General features: G+C 40.1%; 1 protein-coding gene across 1 annotated transcript in view; it reads left to right on the forward strand.

Annotated features, from left to right (window-relative positions):
• Positions 1 to 15,789, forward strand: part of aifm4 (apoptosis inducing factor mitochondria associated 4) — an 84,884-nt gene that overhangs the window by 49,991 nt on the left and 19,104 nt on the right. The window contains exons 11-16 of the mRNA XM_087977383.1: positions 2,489 to 2,602; positions 2,930 to 3,003; positions 3,094 to 3,157; positions 3,272 to 3,348; positions 10,373 to 10,490; positions 13,438 to 13,536. Coding sequence (XP_087833509.1) covers positions 2,489 to 2,602; positions 2,930 to 3,003; positions 3,094 to 3,157; positions 3,272 to 3,348; positions 10,373 to 10,490; positions 13,438 to 13,536 — 546 coding nt within the window. The remainder of the gene's footprint in view (positions 1 to 2,488; positions 2,603 to 2,929; positions 3,004 to 3,093; positions 3,158 to 3,271; positions 3,349 to 10,372; positions 10,491 to 13,437; positions 13,537 to 15,789) is intronic.

Consider the following 15,789-nt stretch of genomic DNA (forward strand, 5'->3'; position numbering starts at 1 on the left):
TATTTGTATTTTTTTGTTATCCTCAGGAGAACTGTGTCCCTATTTTCCACAGATAATGAGGAATTTGTTGACAGAAATGACACTAAACAAAAATAGCAATGCAAATTTGAAAAATAGTCTCTGAAGACTAAGTGATGATAAAACAATGTGCCATTATGTGGTAACTTCAAGCAAGGACTTACTGTACTTTCTCTAACTCACTCTGCAATTTCGGAGCTGCCTCTTTCAATCCATTGGTATCATCTTCCAGTTTAAATATTTTGCAATGTGTTTTGAACTAAAGTGAAGTTAAACAATGAAAAGATTCAGATATCCACGTGTAATCTGATGCTAATGATCTACGATTAGACAGTGAAGTTGCTTGCAGTTGACTGACAGGATTGTTCTGATTATATATTACCTTGTAGATGTGCACAACAGACTTTTGGTAGTCAGTATCAATGCAACAATTACAATAAAAACTTTTGATAGGAAGTAATGTCCAGTTTAAAGTGTTTGCAAGGTAGTATCTGCTGTAAACTATTAATGATCGGTCAGCCATCTGACGGAGCTATGGATGAGTCCAGTGGTAGCAAAATAATTTAATGAAGCCTTCTGTTTGTCAATTTTGTTTTGTGCTCAGAAGCCAGCAATCTATAAATTGGAACATTCAACACACATACTTTGTCTCAAGAGTTGCTAAGTAGCTATATTAAATTCTGCCCCAGAACTGGTCAGGTGCCTGTGAAAAAGAGTTCAAAGGTTAGAGGTTGTTGGAAAAGCAGGGAGTTTGGGATACAGACAAAAAAGAAGCTGACATCCATTTTAGGAGTGCTGCTATTAACTGTACAACTGAGAAGGCAGCTGAACTATACAGAGAGAATGTAGAGCACTCAGTATGGAATCAAGACTGGTTAGATGGCTTTATGCTGTTAGTAGTCAGGAAGAACTAGGAATTATAAGGCTGCTAAGTATTGGAGTCAGGACTCAGAAGAAATTCTGAGGAACTGAGGATGTGCTAATGTTGCAGGGTCTATGCTCCGGAAACTGTGAAGGGGTCTGAAAAAGCGTGGGAGTATTAATAACTCTGTGCATCAAGAGAGTGGGCTGAAAATCATATTTACTTCATGCAACTGAGCAAGATTGGAGCTCTGGGGAAAACCCTGGATAGTTTTAGCCCAGTGAAGCTAGCTGTCAGTGAAAAGCTGGCATTTTGCTTGTGAATGAATACTCCAGTGTAGTTTCTGACTTGAGGAGCACATAGACATAGAGCAGGAGGAGATCAATCAAAATGAAAGCAGTCATTGATGTAGTCTTTGATAGTGTGCCTCTTGAGAGAGTTTGATTTGAATTAAGTTGAATTTATTGTCACGTGTACCGAGGCACGGTGAAAAGCTTTGTCTTGCAAGCAATACAGGCAAATCATATAGTTAAATATCAATGTTTAAAGATCAAATTAGAAAAAGTGAAGAATTGTGATCCCTTGCAAAGTTTAATGAGATCTTATAACCCGCCATGTCATTCACATTTTGGGTGAGGTGGGGATTGTTACTAAGGAAGTCGAGGGATTTGGTTTGATCGCATTTACTGTTTGTTGTGCGCTGTGGAATGTTCAATTATTGTCTATTACCCATGTCCACATGTTAATTTGAGGTGTTAAACTGTACATTCTATGTGTGGTATAGATTGCATTACTACTTTAATGTTGTATTGTAAAGTTTATTTCACTATGGAATTTTGTAACTTTTATTTTCTTAATAACTTCCCTTAGATCTCACACTTTGTCTCCTTCAAGAATAATAGTTGTTGGTCCCTAGCAAGATGGTAACAAATTTGGTAGTCTCATACAGATTTGTAACATTATCTTGAACCTTCTACTAAAACGGGTAAAGACTTACATTTATACAGTACATTTTATACCTACCTTAAAGGATGGACAAATCCTTGATTTATGTCTCATTTGAAAGTCGAGACCTCTGAGAATGCAAATACTTCCTTGAGTCGTTTTAGATTCTGCACAAATCTGAATCCAAACCCTCTGACTGAAAGGCAAGTTTGCCTCAACTGAGCAATAACTGGCACACTGTCTCATAAAATGAAGTCAAACAAACTTTTATTTCATTCATTCAGGAGATGTGGTCATCACTGGCCAGGTCACCATTTAATATACATTCCTAATTGCCCAGAGGGCAGTCCATAATCATTTTGCTGTTGATCTGCAGTCACATGTAGACCAGAATCAGTAAGGTTGGCAGTTTCCTTTCCTAAAGGACGTTAGTGAAGCAGATGGATTTTTCCTGACAATCAACAACAGTTTCATGATCATCATTAGACTCTTTAACTCCAAATTTATATTGATTTCAAATTCCACTGTCTGAATTTGCCATGGCTTGATTTGAACACTTCTCCTGAATATTAGCTGAGTTTCTGGATTAATGGTGAAGCAATAATGTCACTAGGTCATTGCCTCCCCAATATTTTGTGTAATAACTTTTCCCTTGTGTTCCAGGAATGGAGATAGCTGCCTATCTGGTTGAGAAAGCCAGTTCTGTCTCAGTGGTTGGAAATTCTGAGGTCCCATATCAACACATACTGGGGACAGAAGTCGGCAAAGCTATAATGAAGTTAAGTTGAAATTCAAATATCTGAAATGCAAAAGATTTAAACATTATCAATAACATAGCTAGAATCAGCAAGTGGATTAGACAAAATTTTGAAAGTAAATTGCTAATTTGTATTTTCTACTTTCTTTTTCCAACTTTTCATAATTTGAGTCAAACCTTTTGGGACATGTTTTATTGCTCCTCAGGAAGATGGTTTATAGCTGCTCCAGTTAGCCTCCACTTTTAGAATAAACCTGTACAGTTTCCAGTACCATGTTTAATTCAAGAGAATAAAGTAAAACATGGAGGTTTAACTTTGTGTTCTAAGTTTAAATGTGTAAAATTACAGGCATTTGAACTGGAAGATGTGAAGTTTTATATGTCAGATCATGTGATTGAGCTAAGGGGAGAGGATGGATTGGTAAGCCCATTAAATGTTTAGTTATTTAAGTTTACAATTATTTTTGTGTGTTCTTTCAATATCTGTAACTTGTTTTTCACATGTTTGCAGGTGAAAGACGTTGTGCTGGCCAGTGGAAAGGTTCTTCCAGCAGATCTCTGTGTGGTGGGAATTGGTATAAACTTTTCTTCTAAGAGGATGTTTGATTAGAACTTTTTGACTTTTCTGATTGCTCGTGTTTTCAATTTCTTTTCTATTTTGCATGCATTACTTGTTACCTTGTGAAAAGGAGTGAGACCTGCGACCCATTACCTTCATGGAAGTCAGATCAAGACAGATCCAAAGGGAACAGTTATTGTTGATGAGGTGCAGCTTTTGTTGTCTTAAATACCAATTAACATTTTGATCAGTTCTCTTTAAAGGTAGTACACCTTTTTGTGTGAAATAATTATATGTCACTTTTTCACATGCATTCCTTCCCCCATAAAGATTTATTCATTGTTTTTACTATTCCTGTCTTCCCTCTGCACGTGGATAAAAGTGAGTGTCAATTTCCAGGGTAATTTCCAGGGTTTGTTCCCAATGCGACCAACATGAAAAGTATCTAGTACATGTAGAAACTGGAAGGCAGGAGGTATTTGATATACTTGCAAGCCTGCAGAGAGATGTCTATTTTGCGGGGTGATGAAGCAGTATAGGCTAGTGAAGATGGAATGGGTGAATGTGATTTAATACAGCCAAGAAAACAAGTGGCAGATTTTTTGGATACATTGGAGTTTCTGAAGGGTGAAGGATAAGATGTCAGTGCAAAGATATTGGAATAGTTGAGTGTAGAAGAGGTTTAAATGCTTGGTAGGATGAAAACTGGTAGTGTTAAAGAGATGGAAGTAATTAATCTTGGTGATGGACCGGGTATATGGTTTAGAGCTCTTCCAGACATTGAATATTCTCAATGATCTAGTTCAATGTGAGAAAATGCCCAGGGAAGAGGAATGGAATGGAATCAATAGACAGACAGCAGAGTCAAATGAGGCAAGGTAATGGCTTTACTTGTCAGACTGTTGAATTGAAGAAGTTTGTGTGTATTCAAGATCTTATTAGATAAGTAATCTGACATTGTGGAAGTAGTTGAGGGTAGTTTATGTAGTATAAAAGGTTAATGTGAACTTGTAAGTCAGATGCTTTACATCATTGTGAAGTGATGCAAGATCTCTTAACTGCCAAGTAATGATTCTCTTTTGCAGCTTTGTGGCAAAAGTAAAGTTGTAGAAAAGTATGGGTCTTCCGTAAAAATTATAAAGTTCTTAATTGGAGTAAGGATAATGAATTTAAGGGTATGAAACAAGAACTTTCAAAAGTTGATTGGAGTAGACTGTTTGCAGGTAAAGGGACAACTGACCAATTGGGAGGCCTTCAAAAGTGTGATAATGAGTGTTCAGAGGCATTATGTTCCTGTTAGTGAAAGGCAAGGCTCGTAAGATTAGGGAACAACAGATGAATACAGGTATGAGGTTCTAGTCAAGAATTAAAAAAGAATCATATATTAGATATAGACCAAATCTCTTGAAGAGTATAAGAAGTGTAGGGGCATTCTTAAGAAGGAAATTAGGAAGGCAAAGAGGGGAAATGAGAGAGCCTTGACAGATAAGGTTAAAGACAATCCAAAAGGATTCTACAAATATATTAAGCACAAAGGAGCAACTAGAGAAAGAGTAGGACCCCTTAAAGGTCAACAAAGTTGTCTTTGATGGGAGAGATATTAAATGAATATGTTGCATCAGTTTTTACTGTTGTGAAAGAAATGGAGGCTAGAGAATTCAGAGAAATAAATATTGATGTTTTGAAAACATTACAGAAGAGGAACTGCTGGAGATCTTTACTAAACATAAACGTAGATAAATTTGCAAGATTGATCAAGTATATCCCAGGACATGGTGGGAAGTTAGGGAGAAATTGTGGCGCCGCTTGCAATTTGCTTATTACAAAAATGCAATGTGAGGTAATGCATTTTGGTAATACAAACAAAGACAGGACTTCTAGAATGAATGGCAGAGACCTGGGTAATATTGTAAAACAGCAAGAAGTTCAGGTACATAATTCTTTGAAATTTGTGTCACGGGTGGACAAGGTGGTTAAGAAGGCAGTTAGCACACTTGCTTTCATTGCTTAGACCTTTTGAGTGTAGGAGTTGAGATGTTACATTGAGGTTGTACAGGACATTAGTAAGGCCTCCTTTGGAGTATTCTGTGCAGTTCTTGTAGCCCTGTTATAGGAAGGATATTATTGAACTGGAGAGGGTTCAGAAAAGATTTACCAGGATATTGCTGGAAATGGAGGGTTTGAATTATAAAGAAAGGCTTGGACATTTTTCACTGGAGATTTATTGAGGTTTATAGAATCATGAGGAGCATAGGTAAGGTGAATGATGAGAGTCTTTTCCTTAGGGTGGTGTGAGTTCAAAACCTGAGGACATTTTTAAGGTGAGAGGAGAAAGATGAGGGATAACATTTTTACACAGAGCGGTTTGTATGTGGAATGAACTGCTAGAAAATGTCATGGATGCAGGTACAGTAACAATGTTTAAAAGATATTTGGAGGGATGTGGGCCAAGTGAGGCAGGTGGGACTAGTTTAGTTTGGGATCATTGTCGGTGTAGACTGGTTGGACAGAAGAGTCTGTTTCCATGCAGTATGGATCTATGACTCTTACAACATCTGTTAACCCCTCTCCCGGATGCAACCACAGCATTGTTTAGAGTATGGGACATGTTTGATCTAATCTTGTGGCTGAAGATGCCATCAACAAGAGGCTGCATATAAATCAATAATTGAATAGGGCAAGGAATCGATCATTGGGATCTATAGCAAAGTCAATGTGGGACAGAGAGAAACTATGATCAAAGGTGTACTAGTTGGAATAAATCAATGCATGAGTTGTCCCATAACTTAGGGTGATTCTGGAGCAATGTATTAGGATGACTAGACAGATTTTCTCAGGGAATTGAGGGTGGTATGGAGTGGGCCAGAAAGTGGAGGTGAGGCAGAAGAGCAGTCATAATCGGATTGAATGGACGAGCAGGTCCAAGCACCTGTAGTGGTTCTTATTTCATGTGTCCTTGTAAGCAACGATTCCAGGTGCTGCCAGAATTTCCAGGAACATGAGGAGAGTTAAGAAACACAATTCCAGTTACAAAGTATGTGATTAACTAGTTTGATAAAAGAGGTTTTTGTGCTTTGTAATGAAATAAAGCTGGACAGCCAGGGTTTGAGATATTTGGCATTGGTGTTGGAAGGTGAGACTTTTACAAACGTTAGAAAGGTAAGAGAGATCAGGAAAGACCATTACACCAGTCAAGACTGTCTTTTATAAAAAGGAATCATGGCAATATTTTTAAAGTCAGAAGGATGATGTGTGAAGCAAGGGAACAATTTAAAATTGAAAGAAAAAGAATTAACTGGAATTGAGGGGGCCAGGGAATGAGGATTACCAAATTTTGGAGAAGTGAGGAAAAAAGCATTCCAAAGGACGTAGGCACAGAGTTGGGGCAGAGGTCATATGAGAGATTGTGGATGGAGGTTGCGGATGGAGGTGATTAGGAAATGGTGAAGAAGCTGAGGAGGCAACTGTGTAGCTGGCTTATCTTTGTAAAGGAACTCACAGGCTCCTCGTATCATGTTTTCATATGAAAATAGATAGAATACAGGAAAAAAGTCTAAGGAGGTGGCTAACCCTTTAGAAAAAGGGCTTGGGATAATGCTAGAACAGTCAATGGTTTTGGTTGGGAGGGTGGAAGCGTGGTAAGGCTTGACATGACTAAGAAAGTGAGGACTGCAGATGTTGGCAATCACAGTCGAAGAGAGGGGGGTGGAGCTGGTGGGGAAGGTAGTTGGGAATGCGATAGGTAGATGAAGGTGGGTGTCGAGAGTAGGGTGCTGGAAAAGCACAGCAGGTCATGAAGCATCCGAGGAGCAGGGAAATCGATATTTTGGGCAAAAGCCCTTCATCAGGAAAGTGGGAGGTGATGGAGATAGGTCAGAGAGGAGGGTGGAATGGCTAGGTGGGAAGGGAGATGGACAGGTAGGACAGTTCAAGAGGGAGGTGTTGAGTTCGAGGATTTGATTTGGGATAAGGTGGGGACAGGGAAAACGAGGAATCTGGTGAAATCCACATTGATCCCATGTGGTGTAACTCCACCAAGGACATGCAAGTCCTGTGCTTCATCTACCACCAAACTCTAGCCATCCAACACCTGGAGGAAGAACGCCTCATCTTCCGCCCTGGGACCTTCCAACCACACGGGATCAATATGGATTTCACCAGTTTCCTCATTTCCCCTTATCCCAGATCTGGCCCTCTAACTTGGCCTCTTGAACTGTCCTACCTGTCCAGTCCACCCTCTTCTCTGACCTATCATCTTCACCCCCACCTTCATCGACCTATCGCATTCCCAGCTACCTTCCCCCCCCCCACCCCCTCCCATTTATCTCTCAGCCCCTTGGGGCCACCTCCTCATTCCTGATGAAGAACTTATGCTCAAAGCTTCAACTCTTTTGCTCCTCAGATGCTGCCTGACCTTTTCCAGCACCACACTCTTCAATTCAATATGACTAACCCAGCTCTGAGAATCGGTGTGACCAATTGTGTGTTTTGAATGTAAAACTTATATTTCGTGGGCTTAAGAGGTATGGACTGTATTTTGGAAGTGATTGATTTCATAGGAATACAGACATGTAAGATAGATAAGGGAACAACTAAATTTATAGAAAAGCTAGACCTCTGTCACCATTCCAGGCATAAATCTCTGCTCAACAAAATTCACTAACAAATAAATTTATAGCTCTGTCAGTTATGAATAACTGAGGTATAAAGTTGGGAGGAATGACCAAAATGAGTTAGTTAAGAATCAAGGAATGTTTTGTGAGAACTGGGAAAGAGGTTTCCTGAGACCCAGGTTAGGGCATAATAGAGGATTGTTGATGAAAGTAAACAGAGATAAATGGTCAGAGATATCTTTGACAGTAATGAAATTCAGAAAGGCTGTGAGAAATGATATCAAAGGAGGTGGTCAGCAACATAAAAACGTATGAAAATAGAAGGTGAGGTTGACAGAGGAAAAGAGAACAGTGAAATTGAGGAATGGTAAAAAAAAGAGCACTGGGTGGTCAGAAAAATAAGCGAGGGGCTGAAGGAAGACTTAATAATGCTAGAGCAAGTACTGGAAATAATAGTGAAGAGAGCGATGTCAGCAAGGGCCAAGGCCAATTTGTGCTATGATTTTAATGCAAGAAACCACCACGAAATTATGAAATGTAAGGATCCTACTTGAAAAATAATTAATGCTGTGAATGGAAATGCAGATTAAAGGGTGAATGCTGATTTGGTAGAAGCTGCACCAGCAACAATGAAGAGAGTGAAAATAGACTGGGGCAGTAGCTTGAAGAACTAATCCCCAAGGAGCATTCCAGTCAAGATCTTTACCACGTATAGGATAGTTTGATTGCTGTTTTGAAAGGTCCGTCAACATAATGGCATGATGGATCTGATGAAAAATGGACTTCATAGAAATATTGCAGAGCAAGGATTCATGTCTGGAATAATGACAGACATCAAATTAGGCTGCAAGTAAGAGATCAGAAAGGTTTAACACTGAAAAAACTAAGAAACAGAGGAAGAGAAATAAGAAAAGCTCAAAACAGGAGAGGAATACTGGCCATTGGTCAGCCAAGCTGCACACACGAGATGGTTATTGTGCCTGAGGTTAAGTTGATTTACAATCTAATAGCACATTCTGTGTCCTCTATTTTAATTTTTAAAATTCATCTCTTGGAAGCTAATGTTCTCAGTTTCGTAGCAGCCATGGCAAGTAAGGATAAATTCAGTAATATCATCGAGGATCCACATTCAAAGATAATTTTTTTTTAAAGATAAGGCTAAAGGACAGAAATTTTAGGAGTTCTGAATTTACCCTGGAATGTAATTCTAATTTTCTGGAGGTTGCTGTTTCAATTATACATGAAGTTTGATGATTTTTTAAGGGCATTGACCAGACAAAGCCTTCCAAATTTTATATTCTTTGTTAACTTAATTATTTTGCAAATGTGGTTGTATTTATTCCAATAGTTTAGTGGTCCCTGTTCTGCAGACCTGTATTTGCAGCTGTTTTGGTGTAATACATGCTTGCTGCAATCCATCACTGCTGCTGGAAATGCTGGTTCAACAATAACTGAAGTCATTAATTTCTTCAGTCCTGAGCATTGCGCTTTAGAAAGATATGTAGTTATTAAAGAATAGATTCAAGGCTGAATAACTTCAGTAATATGAATTGCTTTCTTTGGAGAAGAAAAGTTAAGAAGAGATTTGATGGAAGTGTGAAGGATCATGAAGGTCTAAATAGCATAGATAGGGAAGAAACTGTTCTTGTTGGTGATAGGATCGAAAGTCGGGGCATGCTGATTTAAGATTAATTCTCTAAGTAGTATTAGCAAGATGAGTAAAAATGGATAATTATTTGTAGAGAAAGACTGTTTTGGGCTCTGGAGGAATGGTGGGCAGTGAGACTAGAATAGAACTAGGTTAATTGCTGTTGCAGAGTGTGGTACAGACATGATGGATTGAACAGCTGCCTTCCGACTGTAACACCTCATTGATTCTATAAAGCCATTTCTGTTTGATCTTGCCAAGTGGACTAAGTCATCTTAACAACTACACTTGGGTGGCATGGTGGCTCAGTGGTTAGCACTGTTACCTCACAGCACCAGGGTCCTGGGTTCAATTCCAACCTTGGGTGACTGTCTGTGTGGTGTTTGCGCCTTCTCCCTGTGTCTGTGTGGGTTTCCTCCGGGTGCTCTGGTTTCCTCCCACAGTCCAAAGATGTGCAGGTTTGGTGAATTGGCCATGCTAAATTGTCAATTAGGTGCATTAGTCAGACGGAAAAGGGGTTTGGGTGGGTTACTCTTCAGAGGGTCGGTGTGGACCTGTTGGGTTGAAGGGCCTGTATTGTAGGGAATCTAATCAAAGAAAAATCTTTTAACTCACCATTCTTGATTGTGCATGTTTTCAATGTCACCATCACTTATAAATAAATGAAAGACTTCGTGTTAAAATTACAATGCTTCTAATGGTAACAAATCTGAACATGGAAACATTCACCAGATCAACCTTACCAGTGATACAGTTTTCAAAAAAATAAGAGAAAAGAATTGATCAATTCATGGACTGCTGTATCTGGATCTGAAGAATCTAGACTGTGTTCCAAAAAAGCTAGTTAAATATGACTGGAACAAAAGTTGAATTAAATGGAATATTATGGCAGGTTTCAGAAAATGATGTGATTTAGATTGCATTAAGAATTTGATTATTATCATTTTTGATGTTTGATACTTTGTTTCAGTACATGCAAACCAATGTTGAAAGAATATATGCAGCTGGAGATATTACTTCATTTCCTCTACCACTGTGCAGTAACGAGAATGTTAACATTAGTCACTGGCAAATAGCTCATAAACAAGGTAAGGGGAATATGATTTTATAAACTGCAAAGTGAAATGAAGATTTCTCTTTAATTATTTTAATTACTAATTCCTAGCCACAGTCAGAGGCCACTTAATCAATTTTTGTATTGAGAAAATATTGCACTCTGTAGATAAATAAATAAAGGTCGCTTCATCTTCACCATGGATATCCAATCCCTCTACACCTCCATCCGCCATGACCAGGGCCTCCAAGCCCTCCATTTTTTCCTCTCCAGACGTCCCCAAAAGTACCCTTCCACCGACACACTCATTCGTTTGGCCGAACTGGTCCTCACCCTTAACAATTTCTCCTTTGAATCCTCCCACTTCCTCCAGACCAAAGGGGTAGACATGGGCACCCGTATGGGCCCTAGCTATGCCTGTCTCTTTGTTGGCTATGTAGAACAGTTGATCTTCCGTAATTACACCGGCACCACTCCCCACCTCTTCCTCCGCTACATTGATGACTGCATTGGCGCCACCTCGTGCTCCCGCGAGGAGGTTGAGCAATTCATCAACTTCACCAACACATTCCACCCTGACCTTAAATTTACCTGGACCATCTCTGACACCTCCCTCCCCTTCCTGGACCTCTCCATCTCCATTAGTGACGAACGACTTGACACTGACATTTTTTACAAACCCACCGACTCCCACAGCTACCTGGATTACACCTCTTTCCCACCCTATCTCAAGCAAAAATGCCATCCCGTATTCCCAATTCCTCCGCCTCCGCCGTATCTGCTCCCAGGAGGACCAGTTCCACCATAGAACACACCAGATGGCCTCCTCCTTTAGAGACCGCAATTTCCCTTCCCACGTGGTTAAAGATGCCCTCCAACGCATCTCGTCCACATCCCGCAGTTCCGCCCTCAGACCCCACCCCTCCAACCGTAACAAGGACAGAACGCCCCTGGTGCTCACCTTCCACCCTACCAACCTCCGCATAAACCAAATCATCCGCCGACATTTCCGCCACCTCCAAAAAGACCCCACCACCAGGGATATATTTCCCTCCCCACCCCTTTCCGCCTTCCGCAAAGACCGTTCCCTCCGTGACTACCTGGTCAGGTCCACACCCCCCTACGACCCACCCTCCCATCCTGGCACTTTCTCCTGCCACCGCAGGAACTGTAAAACCTGTGCCCACACCTCCTCCCTCACCTCTATCCAAGGCCCTAAAGGAGCCTTCCACATCCATCAAAGTTTTACCTGCACATCCACTAATATCATTTATTGTATCCGTTGCTCCCGATGCGGTCTCCTCTACATTGGGGAGACTGGGTGCCTCCTAGCAGAGTGCTTTAGGGAACATCTCCGAGACACCCGCACCAATCAACCAAACCGCCACGTGGCCCAACATTTCAACTTCCCCTCCCACTCTGCCAAGGACATGGAGGTCTTGGGCCTCCTTCACCACCGCTCCCTCACCACCAGATGCCTGGAGGAAGAATGCCTCATCTTCCGCCTCGGAACACTTCAACCCCAGAGCATCAATGTGGACTTCAACAGCTTCCTCATTTCCCCTTCCCCCACCCTCATCCTAGTTTCAAACTTCCAGCTCCGCACTGTCCCCTTGACTTGTCCGTTCTTGTCTGACCTGCCTAGCTCCTTTTCAACCTATCCACTCCACCCTCTCTCCCTGACCTATCACCTTCATCTCCTCCCCCACTCACCTATTGTACTCTATGCTACTTTCTCCCCACCCCCACCCTCCTCTAGCTTATCTCTCCACGCTTCAGGCTCTCTGCCTTTATTCCTGATTAAGGGCTTTTGCCCGAAACGTCGATTTTGCTGCTCGTCGGATGCTGCCTGAATTGCTGTGCTCTTCCAGCACCACTGATCCAGATAAATAAATAAGCTTAGTTATAGGATAGGTCTCACTGTAGGCTCAAAATATGTTTGCCCAGTTTTAACCCAATTCCTGTTAGACAGACCAACCCATGAAACTCTCCAAAATTCAACACGAACTGATGCTGTGATTTGAGGAGTTGGAGCTGTACAGAGATGAAGCTGCCAAACAAATAACCAATATTGTCCTACCCCATCTTGCAGATCCATAGTAGTGAGATTTTATAAGACCTCTGTAAGGTTGTTGGTTAGAATAAGTGTGAATATTTCCCATTGTGTTGCATATATGCAACTTCTTTAACACTCACTCATTCAGAGGAAGGCCAAACATGACAGTATTTATTTGCTCCCTATAACATAAAAGATATACATTTTTTGTTTCAACTTCTAAATTACCATTGTGGTTTCAGAGGTATTTTTCATGGGAGGAGGATGTGGTCTTCAACTTATGTTGAATCCTTGGGAAAACGTTACTGAGGTTGGTTGCAAAGTCAGAATTGCTTGCACAATTTCAGAACATATGTCACAGAAATTGTGACATATATCCCTTAGCTCCTCTCCACTATATTTCGACATTCCTTAAAACCTACCTCTTTGGTCAAGCACTTGGTCATCTCATCTAATGCCCAGGATTTAATTTTCACCTTGTAGAATCCTTGGAGCTTTATTGACTGTAGCCACTGCACCTAGTAACACTGCCAGTAATGGAAAGCTGTCAATGTCTGATTAGCTGGCAGTTTTCAGGGCTGGAATTTCTAACCTTTGGCTCTTTGATTGTGTTTGAACCCTGACACTAGCCAATTAAGAACCTGAGTGCACTTATAATTGTGTTGGTCCTTTTGTACAGAAGCAGTGCTGGGCTCCTAATTGTCCACCATCCAATGGTCACTCAAATTCTCCTGCTTCCAGTGCCTATGGGATTGTAGGATGCTGTGCTGGACCTAATTTCTGCCAGTATCTCCTGTGAAGTGCCTTTGAGCATTTTAATATTTTAAAAGTGTGATACATTTATATGTGGTTACATAAGTGGAATTGTATGGCATTGTCCTTTAAACTGCATTGTGTCATTTAAGACCTATTTTTTTTTTTTTAGGTTACATTGCTGCACTCAACATGCAAAATAAAAAGATTGCTATTGATACTGTACCATTCTTCTGGACATTTTTCTTTGGGAAGAGCCTTCGATACGCAGGTAACAGTAATATCACTTTTGGGGGACCATCCAAAAGAGGCTTGGTCAGACTGTTCTGTACAGAAATCTATATTGGTGTGGAAATAATTATCATTCACAGTAGTGCAACACACCAGCAGCACTGCAAGAGATCTCTTTTACTCATGGAGCCTCTACAGTGCAGAAGGAGACCACTTGGGCCACCGTATCTGCACCAACTGTTTGAAGAGCATCCCACCCAGATGAGTCCTCTACTGTATCACCATATTTACCATGGCTAATCCACCTAGCCTCCACATCCTTGAACACTATGGACAGTTCTTAGTTTTAAGCATGGCCCATTCACCTAACCTGCATATCTTTGGACTCTGGGAGGAAACTGGAACACCCAGCAGAAGCCTATGCAGTCACCGGGAGAACATGCAAGCACCACATAGACAGTCATCCAAGGCTAGAATCAAAATCGGGTCCCTGGCACTGAGAGACAGCAGTGCTAACCATTGAGTTACCATGCTGCCCACTCATTCCCATTTCTAATCTAATCAAAGAATTAATCTAAGTTTGGTAGTTAATTGTCAGTCCTCACCTAATTGATGCATTCTCCATAACAATGCTTCTATTAATCAAAGTCCACTCGCCAATCATTCAACACTTTTCACTCATAGTATAAAATATTGTTTTTTTTATTGACATTCTTGCAAATGTCATAATGTGTAAGACAACAAAAAACTTCAACAAAATGTGTGCTTTTTCACAGTACTTATGATCAAATTTTCATAACATGAAACAAGCCAGAATGCCCCACTAATAATGATTAGCCTGCAAACACATAAATATGTTAATTGTTAGCCAAAATGCAGCATATAATTTAAAACAAGAAACTGCAATCTAGTTGTACCAAAACACACAAATATTTGTTTGGTTACAACTGGATTACCAATTCTTGTCTTAAACCATGTGCTGCATTTTGGCTTTCAATCAGATAGTGCCCTGCTTGCATTGTTTGCCCCCTCCCTTGATGGAAATATAATTAACCTTCCCAGGAGAGACTCATTACAGTGCCTAAATATTCATAAACATAAAACGCTCTCTATCCCTTTGGTCGAGCAGATTATCTTTTAAGAACATAAACACTTAGAGACTTGAACCCCCAAGTCTCTTTGGGCATCCATTATATTTAACTTCGTACCATCTAGAGAGTACTGGAATCTACCCTTTATCATTCCAAAATGGATAACCTCACATTTGCTTCCATTAAAATCATCTGCCAGAGTTTCACCCATTCACCTAATCTATCAATGTTCCTTTGTTAGCTACACTGTCTGCAGTGACACCTAATAATGTGTCATTAACAAATTTGGGTGTATGACTTTCTATGCCTTTATCCAAGTTGTTAGTAAATAATTTGATTAACTAATACAGTTCCTTGTGGACACCACTGGTCATATCCTGCTAATCTGAGTACCTACTCATTACCCTTACTTTCTGTTGCCTGCCACTCAACCAATTTCCCAGCCATGTTATTAACTTGGTGTCAAAACTGTGGACTGGAGCTAAGTATACCTTACATCTACATTTCTTAATTCAAGCTACTTTTGGATAGTATGAACTCAAAATAAGACTGATTTTGAATCCTTAAGCATCTCTATTTCCTAATGAAGGGTAAATATAGAGTAACAATTGTGATTAGAATCTTTTGTCAATTGTATATCAACTGTAGTTAAAGATATTCATATGGAGGGAATTAGTTAAGAATTCATTTGATCACATATGAAGACAAAGTTTCTGATACTACGGATATGATTGAGATAGGGAGTGTACGTTTGTATTGGTTCACTGTGTAATAAGGCTAGGACTGGATATGGATTGTTCAGTGTCATCCTTCAGCAATTCTATTTCCAGAGTAGAACATCTTCAATTCAAACAATGCAAATTATATTTGTGTAATGCTAGAATATGAACTGTACCTCAGAGCTCACATTTTGCTCTATGAATTTAAGAAAGGTGATGCTGCAACATGTTGTTACACAGAAAATTTTCTACATTGATTTCTGGAATGAGAAGGTTGAGTAAATTTGTGCTATATTCCTTGGAGTTTAAAAGAATGAGAGGTAATTGAATTGAAAATATAAGATTTTGGTTCTGGAGGGAAGGCGATGGCCGAGTGATATTATTGCTAGATTATTAATCCGGAGATCCAGATAATGTGTTTGCCACAATAAATTGTGGGAATTGAGGTTCAATAAAAAAATCTGGAATTAAGAGTCTAACACT

The sequence above is a fragment of the Chiloscyllium plagiosum genome, unplaced genomic scaffold (genome assembly GCF_037043375.1).
Source record: "Chiloscyllium plagiosum isolate Xiang-an unplaced genomic scaffold, Cpla_swu_hap1 HiC_scaffold_31, whole genome shotgun sequence".
Classification (NCBI taxonomy): domain Eukaryota; kingdom Metazoa; phylum Chordata; class Chondrichthyes; order Orectolobiformes; family Hemiscylliidae; genus Chiloscyllium; species Chiloscyllium plagiosum.